Raw genomic sequence first — 23,525 nt, 5'->3', positions numbered from 1 at the left:
TGTGGACTGCCTCAAGAGTCATCTCTCAGCCCCATTCTCTTCATCCTGTACAAGATCCCTCTGGTCAATGTCATCCATGCATACAATATCAACAACCTCTCCTACACAGTCAACACTCAACACATACTCTCTCAGATAAGACCCCCCACACAAGAAACAAGTTCACCGTTTGCATTACCGAAGTTGTTACCTGGATGAAAGCCAGCTGTCTCCAGCACAACACCAACAAAACAGAAGTAGTGCTCTTCTGAAAAAACACTTCCCTATGGGATTCCAACTGGTGGCCAGCCAAATTTGCACTGACACCCTCACCCAGAAACCATGCCAAAAACCTTGGAATAATCAACAGAAAACTAGACATAACCTCACAAGTGGACACCGTTACTGTATTCTTTTATTTCTCCTAGTTCCTTCCTCTTTCTTGATGTGCTGCAGTCTGCATCACACACAATAAGGAATAAGCCTCCCAGGTTTTCTTAGTGCAATAAAGTGTCCCGACCTACACAAAAACAATATTGCCTACAACACAGGCACCCGATACTTTGCCGGAGTAAGGGGAAAAGTACTGGAATGCTCGTATTGTATAAGCTACCCAGCATCCCAAAAGTCATAAATATGCCCCAAAAGTCTGTCTTTTAAGGAGCAACATTTTGAGCCATGAGCGAATGAGGCTGTGACTTTGCAGGCAGCCTGCATCAGTTCTTCGGGATCAAAGTGAAGAAGAACATGCACCAACACTGCTTATATATTGCACTATGTCATGTTACCAAGAATTGTATTGAGAGGAACTTTTTTCAATGAGACATTAAATCACTGAATGAATGCAATATTTAGATGTTCTCTTCCTACTTATAGACCTAGGTAGTGTTTGCTTTATAGATCAGTAATCAGGACACTCTAAACAGGTCACTGATTGGGAATTCACTCCCCGGATAGCGAATGCTTATATGATGCTAAATATTGGAGTGCCGAGGTACAAGTAGTTTGACCAAATCGGTATGCATTTGCAATTCCAGACTGTTATTTGGAAACATGTTACCAAATCGCAATTTGGGAATGGTACCTATTCTGCAAATTTGGTCGTTTGCGACTGGAAAACCACTTGTTACATCTTGCCCTAAATCTAAAAAGGATCAGAGTTGATGCCCTACGAACAGCTGACCTACCATTTGCACGCTTGACCTACACCAGTCTATGGCATTGAAATTATGGGAAAAAGAGGGAAAAACCGAGTTAAACATAAAGATGCATAACGAGTGGGAGGGGCAATTGAACGTTTAGAGTCTTAAACTGAGTACACTTGAAATAAGAAGAGTAATGTGATATTATCTTTGCCTATAATACACTGCCCTGGAGCTCAGCACTTCTTGTATCTCATCTTAACAGAGATTTTACTCAAAGAAAAAGAATGTCTGAAGATGCAGTTTCATCCTATCCAATGTCTTATCTAATGTTTTGTCTTTAACAGATAAGCCATGCATCTGTGCTCTCTTCCCTCAGTGACAAGCTCCAGTTCCCATCCTTTCTACGCACTGTCCCCAATTACTCATTCCAGAACATTGGTCTGGCCAGGTTAATGGGGCATTTCCAATGGACTTGGGTTGGGATGATAATATCCAATGACGAGGTGGGACTACACGGTGGCCAGGGCATAAGGAGAGGCATTGAGGACAACGGTGGCTGTGTGGCCTTCATGGAGCAAATAAGTCTTCGATTCTCCAAGCAACGGATCCTACAGGTTGTAGAGCTGATCCGGAGACACTCAGTGAAGGTCATCATTGTTCACAGCCCCGATGTCCACGCCAAGCTCTTTCTACAAACGCTTTATGAACAAAATATAACCAACAAAGTCTGGGTCTTCACTGCAGCTTTTGCAATAGGCCCAGGCCTATTGGGCAACCAGGCTTGGAAAATCCTGAACGGGTCTCTGGGGGTAGCGCCTTACACCAAGCCCATGCCTGGCTTTGAAGAGTTTGTATCTCGCATTCATCCTTCCGGATACCCTTACGATATATTTATAAAAATCCTCTGGGAGAAAACATTCAATTGTAAGTTCAAAGAGGAAAATACAAGTGACAAGACTACTACCAAAGAGAGCCCAGACACCTGCTCTGGACAAGAGAACCTGGAAAATATGACCAGAGTGTTATTTGAGTTAAATGACCTGAGCTACAGTTACCATGGTTACCTGGCAGTCCATGCTTTTGCCCATGCATTAGACACTCTGACTGCCTGTGTGCCAGGCCAAGGACCATTCCTCAATGGATCTTGTGCCAACACCAATGATATCAAACCCTGGCAGGTAAATGAAAAAAGTTTCTTTCCCCATAAGAATGATGATTTAGCATGTGTCCTATGAATATGCATGACGATGTTTAAAATATGAAGCATATGATTATTGGGCCCTACAATAAATGTATTGGCGTCAGCATTGACACTTTAGGGATGGTCCACCTAAATTAAAACTTAGTAGATGAACTGTAGAATAAACAAAGAGATACAAATTAAAGCATTTCAGAAGTCAAATGAGTCACAGAGGAGTAGGTGATGGATGGAAGGGTGAATGGGTGAGATGGCATGAATTATGAGATTTTATCATATAAAATACGTGTATTGTAAATCACATCATCCTTTACATTATATATACACAAGTCGCTGTATAAAAGCCTTTCTCTAATTTCGTTATAATCAGCGGCTTCTGATGCACCCAGTCGCTGAATATAAAGAAATTATGTCAGAACTCAAATGCAATAAAGGTTACAGCTGAGTTCTGACTCACAATGCATGCTGCCAGAGCCATCAGCTGAGAGGAGTGGCACCTCAGGTCATGGAGAATAATTACAGCACCTGTTTCTAGAACAAAAAAGAAATGTTGCTTTTCTTTCCTTTGCTCCATCTTTCTAACTGTACAGTGACAGCCAGAAAGAAGATAGGGACGGCAAAAGTTGTATTTTGTGCACTCATTAAGGAACTGTAGAAAAGTTAGAATATTACTGTTTGTTTCTACACATTCTGAGCTACTGCACCTTTGTTTTTTCTTTAAAAACAAGCAGGCTTATATTAAACAGATTTTTGATGTGTTCATTTTGCACTACAGATTCTATTTTATTCATTATGTTTGTAAACATGCTTTTTCTTTCATATCAAAGAGATATGCACCATGGATTTAAGTGGTTTGTAGGAATGGTGATGGTGTGAGCATGTATTGTCTCCTGAAACGTCTTCAGATGCAGAATTATGCTGCTAGATTGATACTGAACCAACCCAGATGGCAACCAGCTACCCCCTTTCTGATGAAACTCCATTGGCTCCCTGTGACCCATCGATGCACCTTTAAGATGGGTTGCATTATTTTTAAGTCCCTTCACTGCAAGAGCCCCAAGTTTATTGACAAACTAGTCATCAAGCATGCCCCGACCCGGAACCTGCGTTCTGCCCATCCGGGCCTTTTACAGTCACCATTGTTTAAACGGAAACGCTCTGTGGATGTAAATTTGGAACACTGGCCCCCCGTTTAGGGAACACCTTCCCTCTGGATATTCGGTCCTGTACGGACCTTTTGACATTTAGCAAAGTACTAAAAACCTGGCTCTACACCCAAGCATACCATTAAAATCCTGGCCTACCCTATGGTCAGCCATGCTATCTGTCTGTTGTTAGCGCCAGGAAACCAATCGGTGTTAGCGCGCTTTACAAGTTATTGTTAACATAACATAACATAACATAACATAACATATTACAAGGAATAAAGTAACGCCTATCATACATGCTAAGGATCTTGCTAGTCACCTTAGAGTTCCATAACCTTATAGAGGAATGGTGAATTGTTGCACACGAGTGTCTAGCAAGTACAGAAGTTGATATGTATTCTTTAACCTACATCTCTAGAGTAGAGGAAAGCAATGTGAATTAGTGATATCCCTTTTAAATATGAAAGCAGGGGGAAACAGGGTGTAACACTATTGCTCAGTGCCTGCAAGAGTTTATTGCAAATACATACATTCTCTAGTACAGGATTTCTCATTTCTGGATGAAGGCTAAAGTTGAAACACTAAAAAGATTTAGAAATTCAAATGCATGCTAGCGCATTCTCTGAAAATAATTCTACATTGTAAGTAGAACATAGGACTCATATATTGCTAATGCTGTTGGCTTATTATACTTTCCATCTTCAGGTCCTTCACTATCTGAAAAATGTGCACTTTGAGACACGTACAGGGCATGAAATATTTTTTGATGCAAATGGAGATGCCCCTGCAGCCTATGACATTCTTAATATCCAGATATCTCAGTATGAGGAGTTCCAGCTGGTAAAAGTTGGAAAATTAGATCCATCTGCGCAAGAAGGCAAAGATGTAATCGTCAACGATAGTGCCATCCAGTGGAGTGATGGATCCTCTGAGGTGAGAGCCTTTGCATGTTTTAATTTAAGTATTGTTGTTGGAATCATTGCATGCATGAGTGTCATGTGAAAGGAGGAATGTATAGTGGGAAAGTGCGCTTGTGTTAATTTCTTCTCTTTCGTATATCAAAATATATGGAGAAACCACATATTAAAAAATATACAAAATATTAGATTAAAACACACACTTTACCTCATGTATACAAACAAAAAACACAAATCAATGACCTCTGCTTTGCCTTCCTCCTCAACAAAGGAGAGGGGATATATGTGCTTCTTTAATGCATTTTAAGTACAGACAGATACAAAAGTCATATGTTCATGCCAGGGCCTGAGTTGGACTGTGGATCTATTTGCACTTCAATCCTCTGTTGTCTCTCCTAAGATGGACTGTGTGCTGGTAGACCATACCATCATATCTACCTTACAGATTAGCTGACAAAGGGTTCCTTTTTCTGAAGGAATAGAGAATCTCTTCTGTAAACAAAGTCAAGTCAAGTCAAGTTTAAATTTGTATAGCACACTACTCACCCAGAGGGTCTCAAGGCGCTTGAGGGAGGGGGAGCTTTACTTATCAAATATCCAAGTTTTTAGTTTTTTTCTGAAGGAGAGTGGTTCTGTGTAAGGCGGAGGTGGGTGGGGAGATAATTCCAGGTCTTGACCGCTAAGTAGGAGAAGGATTTTCCTCCCATGGTGGATCTTTGGATGCGTGGGATTGTGGCGAGGGCTTGATTGGACGATCGAAGTTTGCGGGTGGGGGTGTAAAAGGGCAGGCGCGTGTTGAGGTATTCGGGTCCTAGGTCGTAGAGGGCTTTGTGTGCGTGGGTGAGAAGGCGGAACTTTATTCTCTTGTTGACGGGGAGCCAGTGGAGGTCGTTCAGGTGACCTGAAATGTGAGATTGGCGGGGAATGTCAAGGATGAGTCTGGCTGAGGCGTTTTGGATGCGTTGGAGTTTTTTCTGTAGTTTGGCTGTGGTTCCGGCGTAAAGGGTGTTTCCGTAGTCCAGTCGACTTGTGACCAGTGCATGGGTGACTGTTTTTCTTGTTTCGGTGGGGATTCAGCGGAAGATTTTTTTGAGCATTCGTAGGATGTTGAAGCATGATGATGAGACGGCGTTGACTTGTCTGGTCATCGAGAGGGAGGAGTCTAGGATGAAGCCCAGGTTACGTGCGTGGTCCATTGGTATGGGTGCGGTTCCCAGGGCCGGTGGCCACCATGAGTCGTCCCAGGCAGAGGGGAAAGATCCTAAGATGAGGACTTCCGTTTTGTCCGAGTTCAGTTTTAGACGGCTGTTCTTCATCAACTCGGCTACTTCTTTCATCCCTTCGTGTAGGTTGGTTTTGGCAGTGTTTCGGTCTTTGGTGAGGGAGAGGATCAGCTGGGTGTCGTCTGCGTAGAGATAATGTTGAGGTTGTGTTGGCGCGCAATGGATGCGAGGGGACTCATGTAGACGTTGAAGAGGGTGGGACTGAGAGAAGATCCTTGGGGTACGCCGCAGATGACTTCTGTGGCCTCTGATCTGAAAAGGGGGAGGCGGACTCTCTGGGTTCTTCCGGAGAGGAATGAGATTATCCAGTCCAATGCTTTTCCTTGTATTCCGACGTTGCTGAGGCGTTGTGTGAGGGTGCTATGACAGACTGTGTCGAAGGCTGCGGAGAGGTCAAGTAGGATGAGGGCAGCTGTTTCTACGTTGCCCAGTTGGGTTCGAATGTCGTCTGTTGCTGCGATGAGGGCGGTCTCGGTGCTGTGTTTGGTTTGGAAGCCGGACTGTGAAGGGTCGAGGGATTTATTGGATTCGAGGAAGGCGGCGAGTTGACTGTTGACGGCTTTCTCAATGACTTTGGCAGGGAATGGGAGGAGCAAAATGGGGCGGTAGTTCTTAAGTTCAGTGGGGTCTGCTGTAGGTTTCTTCAAGAGGGCGCTGAGTTCGGCATGTTTCCAGCTTTCCGGGAAGGTAGCGGAGTTGAGGGAGCAGTTGATGACGTCTCGGAGATGGGGTGCGATAATGGAGTCTGCTTTGTTGAAAATGTGGTGGGGACATGGGTCGGTTGGTGATCCGGAGTGAATGGTGTTCATCAGGCGGATGGTGTCTTCGGTGGTGATTGGGTTCCAGGCGCAAAGGTTGTTGGGGGGGTTCAAGTTCGGAGGTGGGTGGGGTGGACTGGTCTCCAAAGCTGTTATGTATGTCAGCGATTTTGTTGTGGAAAAACGAGGCTAGAGAGTCGCAGAGGTCTTGGATAGGGAGTGATGTCATTGGTGCCGGCGGTGGGGTTGGTGAACTCTTTGACGATGTTGAATAGTTCTTTGCTGTTGTGGGCGTGGTTGTCGAGTCGATCCTTGAATGATGATTTCTTGGTGGATCGGATCAGTTGGTGGTGTTTGCGGGTGGCGTTCTTGAAGGTGGCCAGGTTGTCAGAGGTTGGGTATTTTCGCCATGCTTTCTCGAGGGTGCGGCAGATCTTCTTGGATTTCTTAAGGTCATCATTAAACCAGGGGGCTTTTTTGCTGCCTTGCTTGATTTGATGGTTTTTCAAGGGTGCTAATTCGTCTGCGCTGTGAGTGATCCATTGTGTGAGGTTGGTGGCTGCTTGGTTTGGGTCCGATGATTTTGCAGGAGGGTTTTGGTGAAGCGATGTGAAGAGTTGGTCGGAGGTAATTTTGTTCCAGTTTCTCCGTGGAATTGGTTGTGGGTGGTTGTGGGTCGTAGTCTTTTTGAAGTTGAAGTGAACGCAGCTGTGGTCCGACCAATGGAGAGCTGTGGTGTGATTGAAGGAGATGTGCTTGCTGGAGGTGAAGATTGGGTCGAGCGTGTGCCCGGCAAAGTGGGTGGGGGTGTCAACAAGTTGTTTGAGTCCGAGATTGGCGAGGTTGTCCAAGAGGGTGGTGGTGTTGCTGTCGTTGTTCTTTTCTAGGTGGAAGTTGAGGTCTCCCAGTAGAATGTAGTCCTCAGAGGGGAGGGCGTGAGGGCTGATGAAGTCAGTGATGTCTTCGCTGAATTGTGTGCGGGGTCCGGGTGGCCTATAGATGAGGGTGCCTCTGAGTGTGGTCTTTGGGTCGGTGTGGATCTGGAAGTGAAGGTGTTCGGCGGTTGTGAGGTTGTCATCGGAGCTGGTTGTGATGTGGATGGTGTTCTTGTGGACGATAGCGATTCCTCCTCCTGTTCGCTTGGTGCGGTCCTTACGGATGATTTTGTAGCCGTCCGGGATGGCTATGGCGATGTCGGGCGTTGATGAGGTGTTCATCCAGGTTTCTGTAAGGAAGGCGACGTCCGGTGATGTGGTGTCTAGTAGGTTCCAAAGTTCAATGGCGTGTCTGTGGACTGAGCGGGTGTTGAGCAGGATGCACTTCAGGTGGTTGGTGTTGGAGCTCTGTTTGGAGTATGTGGATTTGCTGTGGGTCTTAGTGCAGTCGAACTTGCAGGAGTGGCAGGTGAAGGGTCCCTGGGTGTGTCCTGGGGCGGCTTGGTAGCAGTTTGGGAGTCGGCCGGGGTTAAGTGTAGAGAGGGTAGCGGCGTTGTACGTTATGCGGGCGGAGTTGATTTTGCGTGGGCCAGGGGGTATGGCGCTGGGCGCGGTCCAGGCGCGGACAGGCGTAGACGGGCTTACCTTTGGCGCGCCTGCGGTGCCCATGGGGCGCATCCGCTGCGTGTGAACGCTGCGCGTCAGCTGTTCTGTCATAAGTGGATAGTGGGGGGGGGCGAGGGAGGAGCAGCTGGGAGGCGGGAGCGGGGCGGAGGGACGGGCTACGAGGCCCAACAACAACAAAATGGCTGCAAAGCAAAAGTGAAACAGGGCGAGATTGGGGCACAGTCTGTGGTGTCTCAGAGAAATGGGCAGAGGCACAATCGGGCACAAATGACTCCCAAAGCAAAGCGAACAGTGAAATACAATGTACTGCAAAAGATCGTATCAGGCAGCTCTTAATAACAGTGTGAGCAATGAGATCAATACTACAGAAAATACAGCGCTACGATTTAACAGGCAAGCACAGCAATACAGCGCAACAATTTAACAGGCAAGCGTAAATTAAATAACAGAGACAATGCCAGCAAAGTGAGTGATGCGCAAATCAGCTGTTAGCAGCAATGAGCAGGGAGCGTAATAGCGCTACGATACCAGGAGCCAGGGAGTGTGGGGAGCGACTGCCTCTGAGCGAGTCATGGAGAAAAGAAGAGGATAATTTTCCTGAAGGGCCATCCTATATGCACAAAGTGAATGTGAATTCTGGAGGAACCTTATATTTATTTAGTAGTAGCCACTGTAGAGGAAATGAAGACCGAGAAAGTACTCTGTAGTCTCTTGAACAGCATATGAACACTCCCATGTGTCCAATGAATTAACCTTTTCTAACCATTTGAATTTGTAGAGTCTTATTTAGAGGTTGGCAGACAGATGTTCCTTCAGATGTATTACCATTGCTTTCCAGCCTACAGTACTTGTAATATGGAGAGTGAGATATCCACCAAAATTTGATGCAGTGTCTCAGTTGCTGCTGACATTAGGGAACACAAAGGCTCATCTGGGAATTATAAATCCAGGTAAGGTCTGGTTTGCGTGGCCTTGCGTGGGTTTATAAAGACTATGGGGCAGATTTATGTTAACTGGCGCATCCCCAGGGATGCGCCAGTTAATGTGCGCCACAGTGCGCCACAGCTCCGCCACCCATGGTGCACCGCATTTACACAATGCGGCGCACCATGGGGCAAAAACGGCACAGATGCGTGACGCATCTGTGCCGTTAAGGAGGCGCATTGCTGGAGTTGCCTCGCAAGCGCGACGCAGCTCCAGCAAGGCTCGGAGGTGCCCCATCTTAACAATGCTGCATTAAGGCCTACGCCTGCTTCAAGCAGGCACAGGCTTTTGACGCAGCATTGGCCTGAAAGTGTCTGAGTGAAATCTTATAGATTTCACTCAGCCACTTTTGCGAGGCGCACCTGCCCCGGAACGCCCACCCTGCGCCGGAACGCTCACAAGCGGCGCAGGGCTTTACAACGTGACGCATCTGCCTAGATGCGTCACGTTGTAAATCGTTCGTAGGGATGCGCCACGTTTACGCCGCCTTGCGTGACGCAACAGCGGCGTAAACGTGGCGCAAGGGCCTCATAAATCTGCCCCATGGAATGCAAAGAAGCAGCATGGATTACATGCAATTCCAGATTTACTAAGGTTTGTAACGCTTGATTTGCTTGAAATTGGAACATCTACCACAGAGAGGCGTAACAAGGAGAAATATGTTTATTTCTCTTTGTTGCTCTCTTTTTCTATGCATGATTTATTTTGCTTCTGGAATAGAAAGTTGAATTAGGTCTAGTTGGATCATTTTAGTGCAGAAAGAAATGCTGTGTGTATGATTTCTGTTTGCACACAACCTCTTCTCATAAAAGTGAAACTGCGGCATCCATAAACGGATTTCAGAACTGTTGTTCACACCCTCGCTCTATTTCACCTGGATTGATGCAATGCCCTGCCAGACTCCAGACTTGCACCTTTTCAGGGTATCCTACATGCCACACCATGTCTGATACATGGCCTGAGGAAATATGATCACACCACCCTTTCTAATGGAATACTATTGTCTCCCCTTGCTGGCAAACACCATCTTCAAAATGAGCTCTATTATTTACAAAGTCATCATGAGAAGTACCTCTGCATAACTTGTGGTCAATTTGACCATCTCTGGTGGCTCTAGGCACCATCAGACTGAATTCTAAGACATTTTAAAAGAAAAAAAGTAAGACAGAAGGTCTTTTCCATCCATCCAATGATGATCTGTAACAACATCTCTGTATCCATCATAGCTGTCCCAATTTCGAAAAAGTTGAAGACTCACCCCTTTAAGGAACAATGCATTGACAGCTCAGGAATCACCTTCCTGTGCTATCACACGTTGACTTTACACTTTTCTTTGTTACTATGCAGTGGTAAACTGCCTTGGGCAATTTTTGTGCTTCAGAAATATCACACATATAGAACCTTGATGCAATGTGGGACCTGGTAGGGACTCGCTTTCCTCTCCATCAACCTCTGAAACCTGAAATGTAGCCCTATTTCCTTTTGCAGAAGTAATTGACTACTCTCTTCCAACTAACCCTGGATGTCATTTAGGGGTCGCCAGGTGTTGCAGCTGTAAGCCATGTCTTGTCACCTATGACCCCTGGCACTGTCTTTGCAACCCATGCCCTCAGTCTGCAAAGGACAGCACGAGGAACAGAGGAAACAGGGCATCTTCGTCTTAAAATAAAGCAGCTGGGACTTTCCCAGGGGAAAGTAACTGTTGAAATTTGAAATTTGTCCAGTCATCTATTGCTTTGCTTAAGACGTTCATGAAAAAAGTGGTATGCGCTTCCTTGAGGAACTGCATACCCCTTTTTCATAGTCTTAGACATATTGGGAGCACGTATGATTGACCTAGATGCGCTCCTTGTCCTCCAGGCCCCCAACGCCACCACACAGGAGCACCCTTCACCTCCAGGCAGTAGAATTGCTGTTGGTAGTGTGTGCCTGTCTTCCTGTGCTGATGGACACCAGGCACTGATTCGCAGTCCCTTTGGGTCTGTATGCAGTGCTGCCAACAGCCTTGCAGGCAATCACAGTAGGTACTTTTATTTAACTCATTTTGCTAGTCAGTTAATGGATATCACATCACATAATGGATGATGAGGGGTGTTACCCCGAAACTAGTCCCAGGATGCTTGTTTCCGGTCCGGGGAAGACCTGGCTTGGCAGTACGGGGTGGACTGTTACCATGAGGAACAGAGTGAAGACTGATTTGCATATGGCTGGGTCTGAACTGGGTTGGTGAAGTGAGCTAAAGAATGATGATGGATTCAGATCTGTAACTGGGAGTGAGTGTCTGAAAAGTTTTAGTGCTCCGCCAATCATCTCTTTGTGTTAGGTGTGTGTGTAAAGCTAGCATAAATGAGATGTTTTGCTGACCCGTGAGGGCCACCATACCTTTGATAGCCACCTGTGAGAGTGAGACACAATTTGCAAGCTACCTCATGAACTGTAATGAGATGGGTTGGATTGTGAATGAGATTTTTGTGAACTGATCTATTTGTGCATTGGATGGTTCAAAAAATTCTAATCCACTCGGATAAAGTTGTTGCGCAATTTTCAAACTCTTTTTGTGAATGGAATTTTCATCTGGTGCACTGTATGTAAGGTTTTCTATGGGAAGGGTTAGTGCGTTTAGTGTTGTCTGATTCTTAGCCACTAAGGTGACTGTGGGTGTTGCTATTACCAGCTACTTGCCCAAGCATGGAAATGCTTAATAATTAAAATGTGGTGTATAAATAGCTACTTCTCGGGGATGGATCAGTGGTAGATAAGAGTCTGGTGGAGCTACTACCCGGGCATACTCAGTGCAATATTCACTGTCAGAGGGTTGTTGGCCTGTCTTTGCTGTTCAGGTTCCTGGATCACTGTGTGTTTTCCTGACTCTCATCCTTACCTTCAACCATATGACAGTGGTCAGGAAGAACTGTTATACAGTCCCTTGCTAACAAAGTCTTCATGGAATGTCTGAATGTAACCCTGTCTCATCCTGATAACTTCAGTGTCTGGTTCTCCATTATTCAGCCACAAAAATGGAAATATACTTCCACTGTCTGGGGAACCTTCTTTATCCTCTATTTTGTGCCACACTGAATTAGGGATTCCAAAATCTCCCATAACGGATCTCAATGGCTTCAGTGCTCAAACTCATATAGACACAGAGTAACACCTATGATATTCATTTGGTACACATGTACACATACTCAACATACATAAAGGATGTCGGGGCAAGGTTCTGGGGTTCACATAATGGCAGACTTAACGTTAGAAGGGTTTGAAGGTCACACTATAACTGACATAGATAAAAATGTATGGTCAAACTAAGGATTAACAATACACAATATGTTACTACCTCCACCCAATGTGCTAAAACCAGGACAATGCTCGGCCAAAATATCAAATAAAAATATTCTGATACCAAATATCGTGTCAAAATTATAGGGATCTCAAAACTATCATCAACAAGAACATTGAAGGTAAGAATTCTGTTTTAAGTATTATTTTTAATATTGCTGTAAAAAAAGCACTACAGAAAATATTTCTTCATATAATATAATTTGTCTCAAAATAATATCCTTTCTCTATGCACTGTGTATCATAAAAAAAAGGAAATAACTGTTTTTATTTATAAAAAGCATTATTATGTATGTATTTGTTATTAAGTGATTAAGTGGGAATATAATTGCTATGTTTTTCAGTTTTTTACGGAATATAATGTATAATTATTTAAAATTGTACACATTTATTTTTATTCATAATGTTAACATATATTTCAATTTTATTATTTTGTTCATGTGTATACCTATTTTATTATACTTTTCTATCCAAGACCATTCCCAAAATATTATGGATGGGAGAGGCAAGAGTAAATGTGTTTTGTGTCCTACATTTCCCCCAAAATGGTTTAGATTGGAGTGGGAGTAATACGTGTACCCCATTGTTGTCCCCAACTTTGTTAAAATGGTTCTGTATGAAGTAGGAGTAATAGGAGTAGTCAATGTAATTTAATAAGTATCCAAGAATTTCTAAAAAATAGTACATAATGGAGTTGGTTGTGCACTTGTTATATACAGGATTAAGAATTAGATATGTAATCATAATAACTGTACATAACACAGGTTGTAATTTTTATTTATATTTTTTCATATATATTTCATTTATATATGTACATGTTTAACATATGTATTTGTTCACATAAATTTTTTTTTCAAGTGATATATAAATAATATTGTAATACTAATGTATTATTAAATACAACATACATTTTTCTGTAACTGTTTTCATTGTGTTACATTTATTTTATAACATTAATATGTTTGTTCCCTGCATATATCATGAAAAAAATTATATAACTTTTCTAAGTATATATAAAATAATAATATTTTTATAGCACTCTTTAATTTGTACTTTACATTCTTTACCACATTTTTAGAATAGGTTTTACATGCTTAAAATGTTGTTTATATATTTTTTACACTTTGTTAAACATTTTACATTACATTTCTAATGATTCCCTTGTTTAGTTTTTTATTTGTTTATATTTTTGTTCCTACTTCCTTCAATTTAGTGGTCTATTTGTCTCATTGTCCATTTTCCTGGAACTAAGTAGCTGGAAGTTGCTGCTGTTCCTCAAAACAGAGAAGACATTTTCAAAGTTTTTGTGTTTTTTGAGGGATTTCCGAGGTAGGGGTGCTTGCACATTGTAATAATAGTCTTATTTTACGGTTTGAGGTTGAAATAATATTACTTTTTGTAGTTTTATTCAACAGTGTTTTGGGCTAGGTGTACATAGAATTTGTTAGTAATGTATAGTTATATCATGTTATATAATGTTACGTTTTGTGCTTTGTGTTGATTAAGTGTGATGCATATTCTAAGTTTGGAATTACTGTTTTTTGTGGGTGGCTATTCTCTTTTACTTTACAGGTTTTAAATATCCAAGGTGGCCTATGGACATTTAGATATATTTTTTTTTAAATGAAAGTTTTTGTTTCCTGTAAACCAATCTTTTTTACTCTTTTAATGCATTGCCTTTCTTTTTACAGGTTTTCCGGGAGCATTTCTTTTACTAAACGCTTTTTCAGGTTTTGTATGGTTCGTGGAAACTTTGAATTGCTTCAATAGATCTTCATTGGACTAGTTTTATATTTTGTTTCTTGAGGCTTTTTGGAATGCGTTTTTCCATTTTTGGTGGGATATACTAATTGAGTACATGGATGTGGAGGAGGATTAGCAACTACATAATAGTAAGTTATATTTTGGTCCTTTATTGTGGCAGGAAATATTATATTTTATGAATGATGTGAATTTTATGTGACTGCTCTTTGTTAAATCACATACTATGTGTTTTAATTAATTGTGTTATTGATTTTAGGTGTGATTTTAGGTTTGTGACTGGTGAGATTAACATTTTCATATAATTAAAAGAGATAATATTTTTAGTCATCAATTTGTTTTTGAAAGTGTAATTTTATATATTTCTGGCTGATGTACACAAATAATATGTTTATAATTTATTTTAAAATATTTTTGCTACACTGCTTTGGATTATACTTATAATTTATTAGGTCTTCTGTAGGTTTTTTGAATTTTATAATATGGTTTTGGCTACTGATTCTAGAAAATGTAATCCTTCGCTGTTAATGAAGAGTTAAACTTTACAGCCAAGCATTCCTGCACTTTATTTATATGTTTGCTAACTTTAGGTTTAAGTTGGGTTACTGATTGCTCCATTCCAAGTCGTTTATAGCTTTGTTTTTTGTAGGACTTCTTTAAATGTATGGAGTGTAGGTTGGGATCTACCTAGTGTCGATTAGAAGGCATATGCCATCCTTCTACTGCATTGTTGGCTTTGGCTTCCTGTGCCAATGTGCGGCCATAGACATTCCTCCATGTTATTTTGAGTTTGTTTTGGTGTCAATGTCCAGAATGGTACAATTTGCCAACCAAAGTGTCTTCAAGAGAAGCCATTAGAGGATTAAGTTTGTGTTTGTTGGTAGAAAGGACTTTCTATAGGTAAGTTGCAATGGTTATCTACCTCTGTGACAGGGACATAAGCTAGTGCAGTAATATTTTTCTTTTTCGAAGGCAAATTAGCTGTTGCAAATTATCGGCTTAGTGCATAATGTTGGAGGTGTCTCCATCTGTTTAGTAGTAGCTTCTTATGGGTGTGTGTCGGTAACGTTTTAAAATGGTTTGAATAATGACTTGTTCAAACTTTTTTATTATTTCATATGGCCAATAGTTTTTTGTTTTAATTTTAATGTGGTATAATAGTTTGAAGTAAGTGCTATTTATTTATTAGGTAGTAGTGCAGATATGAATGGTGTATTTGTGTTATGATATTTACCATGTATGTTTAAGTCTGATTGAGTGGTTTGGGCAACATTTTGAAAGTTCCATCCATTTTTGACATTGGCTTAGTTTTAATAAGTTATCTTTTCATTGTTCAGGTTATCATGTAAGCGTAAGGGTTCATCATGTGTGGTTGTTGTGTGTGCATTTTTATGAGATATTTGAGTATCTTCTAGGGGCTGGAGAGGTATCACTGGTGGCTTTTGTGCAATATAGTTGGTAATTGGCCTGCGTTGAGTTTGGGGACTCTAGAGTGTATATCTTTTAGTGTGTTATTTGTGAGCCATTTGGAGGTAGTGCTTGCCTCTCTTATAACCTGTAATTTGGTTCCTTACTTCTATTTCTATCACATTTCAGGAGCAGGTATGTTCTCTCACATTAGTTACGTCATCTTTTGAAGTGGCACTCCCATAGCAAGCATTGGAGTAATATTTAGTATGTCTGCAATTGATAGCTTCCTTGAGATGTGAGATAATAATTGCTTTCCTTTCTGTGATGTATCTTGCTCTTTATGTCATTATGTCTGAAAATAGTATACTAATATAAGGAATATATACCTTATTACAACTTTAGCGGTCCGTCATACTCCACAAGACTGCAATGCCAGTGGTCTCAAGACTGTCATATTACGACTGGAACGCCAAGCCGGTGGTGTACCGACTGCAGTCTTGCACTGTCTGCATGTGTCAGCTCACTGAGTGAACCTGAAGCAAATGCAGCAGACTAAGCTGTTGTGTGCACACTGCTGGCATACATCATGTCATTCATACCAGACAGTGCATGCAGGACAGCGCAGGTGTAGGGGGGCACATTCCCCCAGTCATATTGCAGGATGGGCAACAATGCCTGGGGACCCTGTTTGGGGCCACCTCATTGCCATACCTTTCTGCTAGCTTTTTCATGTCTGCTTGAAAAGGCTTGCGGAAAGGTAAGTCATAATATGGACTCTGCACACTGCCAGCACGGCTGGATCCAGTATCCTGGCTGTGCCAGTGATGTTGTGGCAGACTGGTGGCTGTCCGACCACCAGACTGTGAATCATGTGGTTGTACCACCTAGGTCACGGTGGTTGGACCGTTACCACGAGTTCTGCGATCTCAAGATTGCCAAACTCTTCACCCAAGAAATATAATTATATGTGTCTCCCTGCCTCCCGCCCCCAGACTCCTCTGCCTCCCTTCCCATTCTTAACCACATTGATGGCAGGTCTCTGAGAGTTGTGTCAGCACCGCCTGGCATTCCCTGACAGAGTGAGTCTGCAGGGACCGCCATTGACAGGGGAGATGAGAGCTAGTAGAAGATAAGCGCTGCTCGCATTCCTATACTTCCCTCAGTGGAGACCCAACAGAACACAGGGTGTTCGTGCACTTCTTTTAGGGATACAAGCACAATGGAAACCCACATTGTGTGTTGTCATGCCATAACATTGAATAACCTGATTAAGAATCCAGTATTCACACTATTGAGCCTCTCTGAAAGCCATTCACAACATGATATAACCTGGTATGTTACTAATAGAGAGCAATGTAACCTTTATACTTCGTCCTTGAAAAGGCAACACTGTTTCTTCTGAAAAGTCTGGGTTTGTTTGGGTTTGGGTGCAGTACAAAATACCAGGACATCTTTGAGCTCAATATATTCCTTTCAGGGTTTCTTGTAATATAACCTCCCTGGAGGTTCCAAATCAGACGGTGATCATTTCTGAAAGCTCAGTTTTGGATTCTCATGCCTGCTTGCTCTGTGATTATTAATCCATTCCTCTTGCTGGACCCACTATCACTTCAAAACACTTTATGTTGCACCTCTGACTGCACAATGCTCTTTTTGACAATTTCAGTCAATTTCATATAATTTCAGTCAATGAACTGTGTACCTTCTTCAAATCTAAAGTTTTTATCTTTCTCTGCATTTACATTTCATCTTTGCTTACCCCACTTTTTGTGATCGGTCCTTCCTTCACATCTCTAAACCAATGCCTCTTTTTTGCACACTTCTAATGCTCTATGTTGTCCTTTCTATAAACTCTCTGTCTTCTTTCTACTCCTCCTATAGGGCACCTCTGTCCATGATCCTGTCCATTGATGCTTCTACTGTCCTCTCTGAAGGTTCCACACTCTTGTTATTTTCTTTTAAATCTCTCTTTGACCCTCCCCAGGTCCCGCGCTCCATCTGCAGTGAGAGCTGCACGGCAGGGTACAGGAAGGCGGCCAGAGAGGGGGAACCACTGTGCTGCTTCGACTGTGTCCCCTGCTCCCAAGGAGAGATCAGCAATGACACAGGTGGGATGGACGACTCCTTTTAAATGCTTAATTTAATGAATAACTGGATCAAAAGAGGGAAGTAAGGGAAACCTTAGCATTTAGGGGTGGGTAGAGGTAAAGGGAAGTTTGGGTTATTGTAAGGTTCAATATATATATTTTTCCCTCTGGACTGTAAACTGGGGGAGAGTTTTTAAAATTTTAAAAACATTGACATCTTGCCAGTTGACGGTACTGTCAATCAATCTTCAATGCATTGACAGGAACGATCATCATGGTGATGAGGTGTTCCTCGCAATTGCCCTAATGGATAATTGCAACATTCATTTTAATATCATACAGAAAATGAGAATATGTTGAAAGCATGGAATCAATTGAGCATATTTATTTAAAAAATCATGCAGCAAGCCTCCATGACCGGGAAAGAGCAGGAAAGAGAAGGAATGCACAGGAATGCACAGCGCTTAACATTTTACAGCACATTCTTGTAATTTCTCAGCACTAGTGCACAAAGTACCTTCCTTCACAAAAACAATCTTCTGAGGCATTTCCTCTTTCTATGTGTGTTGCAGAATGGAGCACTCAGAAAAAGGAAAAATTAGGAAAAACTAACATATTTCTCCTCGTTACGCCTTCCCTGGGAAACAGTAGTGGTAAATCTGGGAATGCGGCTAAATCCATGGGTGGATGCGTGGGAATACCCACGCTCCACCCAGGGCACACCTCCCTGCTGCCGGCGTTGACTTGCCCTGGGTTGTGCTACTCTAGATTTATTAACCCCTCCCATGCTCATGACGGAACCGTTCTGTCACGAGCCTCGGGTGGGCTCTGCTGGTAACGGAACGGTTCCGTCACGGCCAGCTCGCCGCGCCTGCGTGGCGCGAAATCCGCGCCTGCGCTAACGTTCTAATGGGTGGGCGGGTCCGTAATGGAACCGTTCCGTCACAAGCACAGCTCACCTTAGGGCCGTGACGGAGCGGTTCCGTCATGAGCACGGGACCGCCGTGCAATCCCGCCTCCACCTTAGCGCTGCGGCGGAATAGCCGCCGCAGCGAAGGGGTTAAGACGCTCAGAGCCATGCAAGGTGGACTTGCGTGGCTTGTTAAATCGCATCTAGTTTTTGGCACAAGGACGACACAAAACCTTGATAAATTTTCCCCATAACAGCGGCCTCCTGAAACTTGAGGAAGCCACCCTGCAAAGTACATGGAGGTGAACAATATCAACATTCCCTGTCAGATTAGACCTTGTTCTGCATCTTAATGATGGGGATCTGCTCATGTGGACGTTCAGTCTAATTATTCAGTGTGGGGAAAATCCTAATCTGAGATTGTAAACTTCTGCATCGATAGTCTGGTGTGGTGTGGAAAGCATGAAGGTAACTTGGAGGGTAAAATCATGTGATGTATTACATTAAAAAAAATTGATCTCAAGGTAAAAATGCAAGGTGTTAGATTCTGTACCAATCTTGCCCATTTATAAGTAAGAGACTGAAACTTACTAACGGTATAGTGATGTGCCTAAGTACCCACAGATGGGATAGACATTATCATCAGGTTTATACACAGGCTCAGATTCACAAAGGTGTCATGCAATGCAGAGCACCACTCAAAGAGGCTGCGCTGTGTTGTGTGACAGGGAGAGCAGTAGAGTGCCATACTCACAGTGATATGGCTCTCTACTCCCTCCTAGCACAGTCAGTGATTTATGCTGCCATGCTCTAGGCCCACACCTTAGCACCATAGTGCTAGGGTGTGTTCCTCAGTCTACCATAGGTGTTGTACAGGAAGAATCCTTCCTATGCAAAATACTTTGGCTAGATAAGTTTAAATCCTTTCCTGCTTTGTCTATGTGCTGCACAGTGCAGCACACATGCAAAGTCAGAAAAGCATGAAGAAATGAAAACATTTCTCCTTTTAACGCCTGCTTTCCAGCAGCTTTTCTCTAAACCCTGTTTACCATTGTTACTAGATAAGGTTTAGCATCAACAAGCATGGGAGGTTGAACAGGAATGTCCACGTACCACCCATGTAACGCCCCTTTGATGCAAATTAATGTGCTGCTTTGCATTACTTTTCCATACAAACCAACGCACATACCAACTTGCGTTGGTTTGCTAATTCCCAAAAAGTGTTAGCGTTAATTTAGCATTATAAATGTAACACTAACCCAGCGCTAAACCTTTGTGAATCTTGGCCAACATGTTTACAACTCATACTTAGAAAGATTGACCTTCAACCTAAGGGGTACTATTCAAACCAGTGCGTTTCAAAACATATTCATTATGCCATTTACAGAATTTGCCAGACATAATATTCTCTTACCTCTTGTGCAGGCACGTGTTTCACCCTTTCTAGTCCATGTGCCTAGATCTCTCTCAAGACTAGAAATAATACTAATTCATGTTGGGGCCTAGCTACAAAGTACATTTTGTAGTATGCCTCTCCTATCTTTTTCTGTTTAGATATCTCCACCTCGAGTGCGTAGTCTCTGCACACGTGTATACATTTTAGTAGTAATGTGGAGAGAATGAAGGAAGAAGCTGCAAAATAGGGAATATTTAATTTTAATTGGGGAGCAATAGGAAGGAGTAAGGAGGGGTTAAGTGAGGGCCAGTGAGGGGTTTAGGGAGGGACATCTACCAGCCCACAAAAGAGTGAGCCAATTCCTATTCACAAACTGCAGTTCCGAAATTACCACAGTCACACAGTGACCCACAATGGTAGTACATTTCTCCACCCCAGAGCTTAAGTGTATCCAGCACCACTAAGGGCCAATCTCTGGTGCTGCAACACCCTCCATAAAAAAATCAATTGACTTAGGGTAAATAAAAACCCATATGAAATAATGTCACATAAAATTATATTGATTTATATAGTTAAAATATAAATACATACCATTTAATTTTAAATGAATATATGCATATGAAAATAGTACATATATATAATTATGAAGTATTTTAATATGTTTTCTTACATTGAAAAATTAATGTAACATTTCATTTTATTAAATATAATACATTATTTCTAATATAATACATGTAATAATTGTTTATGCGTTATAATAAGCAATACTATAGTTGTGTTTACTATTTAATTTAAACTTGAGAAAAATAATGTAAATATAATTTAAAATATTTTAAATAATATATTCTTTCAAGTTGAAAACACTTTTTCTCACTCTTCTGCAAATGGTATCAGAGGGAGACTGCAGTTGGAGAGTATATTCTATAATACAAAGTACAGAGAAAACTTCCATTTACTTTCCCACAGGGAGAAAATGTAGTTGGAGTGGAGAGCTCCGCATGTTACAGTATACAGAAATGTTCCATATACTTGACCACACAGAGCTCTCCACCCGGTGGCAGACAAGTCTGCATAGTAAAGTTCAACTTGGAAAATGTTTGTTTAAGATCCTTAAGATCCTTCAGTTCAGCATACTGTCTGCCCCAAGGTGTTTCTGTGAGCTGCCATGCCAAGTGGAGCTTCCAGTCTACCTATGTTGTAAAAAAGGAGGTACTGGTGATAGCTTCTGAAAGTGTCTGAGGTTTGTTGTGCACAGTATTCCTGGTAGCATCTCTTATTGGATCAGGAGAGTGCTACTCTTTTTGTTATTTTATCTATCCTCTTTTTCCTCTTTCATGGATGGCTCCAGACATCAATTGTCTTGAGCGGGCCAGCTTCAGGGTTGTCCCGTTGGTTACCAGAGAACAACAGGGAACAAGGAATACAGCAAAGGTGAAGATATAAGCTAATGCAGCAGGGTGAAAGGAACTTCATTGATTCTTTTAGATAAGATCCTTTTAGCAGATTGTTTCCTAAAGGTAAGCAGATGTTAGTTTGTGATCCTCAGGCACAGGCTTGATGTCTGACAGGATAAGGTCTTATTCAATATGTTAGATTTTTTTTGTTTGAATATCTCCAGCAGCAAATGAGGTTTTGTAGTCATTCTCAAAACAAACTCTTGTTCTCGTAAATCTTATCACATTATGCTGGCTCATCTTCCCAAATTGAACAACCCCCTTGTTGGAGCTGAGTTTGAGGCCTTACAATTTCCTTATATCCCGAGTGTCCAGGTGTTGTCCTAGGGGATGTCCTAGGAGGAAGAGGTGGATCATTCACACTCAGTTAGACAAATGGAGTTCTGTGCTCCTAGAATACAGACCAGGAGCTCAAGAACATGTTGGCACATGCATGGAGTCATTAGATTGCAAAGCAAACACAAGGAGATGATGGACAGAGCGCTGAACGTTTTCAGACACTCACTCCCAGTCACAGATATGGGTTAAATCCATCATCATTCTTTAGCTCACTTCACCACCCCAGTTCAGATACAGCTATATGCAAATCAGTCTTGACCCTGTGCCTCATGGGAACAGTCCAGCCCGAACTACCTAGTCAGGTCTACCCTGAACTGGAAACAAGCATCCTGGGACGGGTTTCTGGGTAACACCCTTAGTCTGCCAGGCTAGCTTGAATCCAGTGGCATAGTGAGCAAGGGACCCATGTCTGGGCATACCCTGCCATCTTTAGGGTGAACAAAGACATTAGATTGCAAGCCTATCCATTAGTATGTTTTTTGTTTCATATAATAGAGGTACATATGCAAAAAAGATATCTTTCTAAATTAGTTACAATATTTTACATTGTATTAATTGATGAATGAACAACCTAATGGTAGGAATGATAAGAAAGACAACATTATAAAGGGAGTAAGAACCCAAAAGTTAAAGAATCAACATGGATGACAAACACAAATGGCAAACAACAAATAATATAAGGAAGAATGAAATGTAAGTTTCATCAGTAATAACAGGGCTATGGAAAATGACCAATTATTTCACATAGTTTTTACCCCCATAAGACCTTGTAGAATCCAAAACTTTTTGTGGTGCTTTTTGTAACACCCACCTCATTGTTAAACAAAATGTCATACCCAGTCAATTTGATTTTGGTAGCAGTCAGTGATCCTGTTAACATTTTCAATCCATATTGTACATACATTTTTTTTAAAAAACATACAAATTTGAATGCACCAAAAAATAACAACAGCAGAAACAACTAAACCAGTGCTGATGGAAGACATCATATTTATACATGAGAGTGCACAGTAAAGGATAGAAGGCAAGCAGGTTTTTTGTTCTAATATTTCAAATGAAACAGCTGCTTCCTTGATAGTCATTCAGTTTAGAGTGGAAGGGCTCTAACCATCCATGTAAGACAGGTAACTTTTCCCTGAACTATAGCACAAGGTTTACCAATGGGAATGACTGGCATTACAGGAACATTCCTATATACATTCATGTTGAAAGGCAGTTTGAAGAACAAATGTGGGAGGTTGGGTGCAACAGCAAACCTATCAAAAATGGTAATTGCTTCTGGTGTAAAATAACAGCTGATTGACTTGTGCTAATCTGCCAAAATTATACCATGCTATCTCCACGTAGTCTCCTTCTGTTGGTTTATAATAAAATCACTAACGAATGTGGTCATAATTTTAACCTATTGAGAGCCGAAAACCTGCTGCCACATTGTCATATTTAACACAAAAAGCCTGTCCTGCGTAATGTAAAAGGCAGAAAAGTTTTTTTTGTTTTAAAAAAAAATTATTTTATTGTGAATCCATGATCGTACAAAAAAAAAGCAGCAATAAGGAAAAAAACATATTCATAACATAGTACATCAATCAGCAGTAGATAATTTCCTACATTAATACAGATCATAATTAAAGCATAAGTAAAGAAGAGGAGAGATGAAGACAAGAAACACAAAGCTCATGTAGGTTACCAATTTATAAGCTCATGTAGGTTACCAATGGTCCACAAATTTCAAAATCAAGTTTCTTTTTCCGTTTAACTTTCAAAGCATATAACGAATGTTCAATATTGAAGGATGCCAGGAATCTGGCCCTCCACACTTCAAAAGATGGTGTATCCTTCTGCAGCCACATTGAGG

The 23,525-nt window shown here is 41.9% G+C and overlaps 1 protein-coding gene across 1 annotated transcript in view; it reads left to right on the top strand.

Annotated features, from left to right (window-relative positions):
* The first annotated feature begins 1,606 nt into the window (after positions 1 to 1,606).
* LOC144774109 (extracellular calcium-sensing receptor-like) overlaps positions 1,607 to 23,525 on the top strand; it is a 36,835-nt gene continuing 14,916 nt past the window's right edge. Inside the window, exons 1-3 of the mRNA XM_078659135.1 lie at positions 1,607 to 2,302; positions 4,176 to 4,403; positions 17,469 to 17,592. Of these exons, the coding sequence (XP_078515261.1) occupies positions 1,607 to 2,302; positions 4,176 to 4,403; positions 17,469 to 17,592 (1,048 nt within the window). The remainder of the gene's footprint in view (positions 2,303 to 4,175; positions 4,404 to 17,468; positions 17,593 to 23,525) is intronic.

Source organism: Lissotriton helveticus, chromosome 8, assembly GCF_964261635.1.
Source record: "Lissotriton helveticus chromosome 8, aLisHel1.1, whole genome shotgun sequence".
NCBI lineage: Eukaryota > Metazoa > Chordata > Amphibia > Caudata > Salamandridae > Lissotriton > Lissotriton helveticus.
This window is presented reverse-complemented; position numbering and strand designations above follow the sequence as displayed.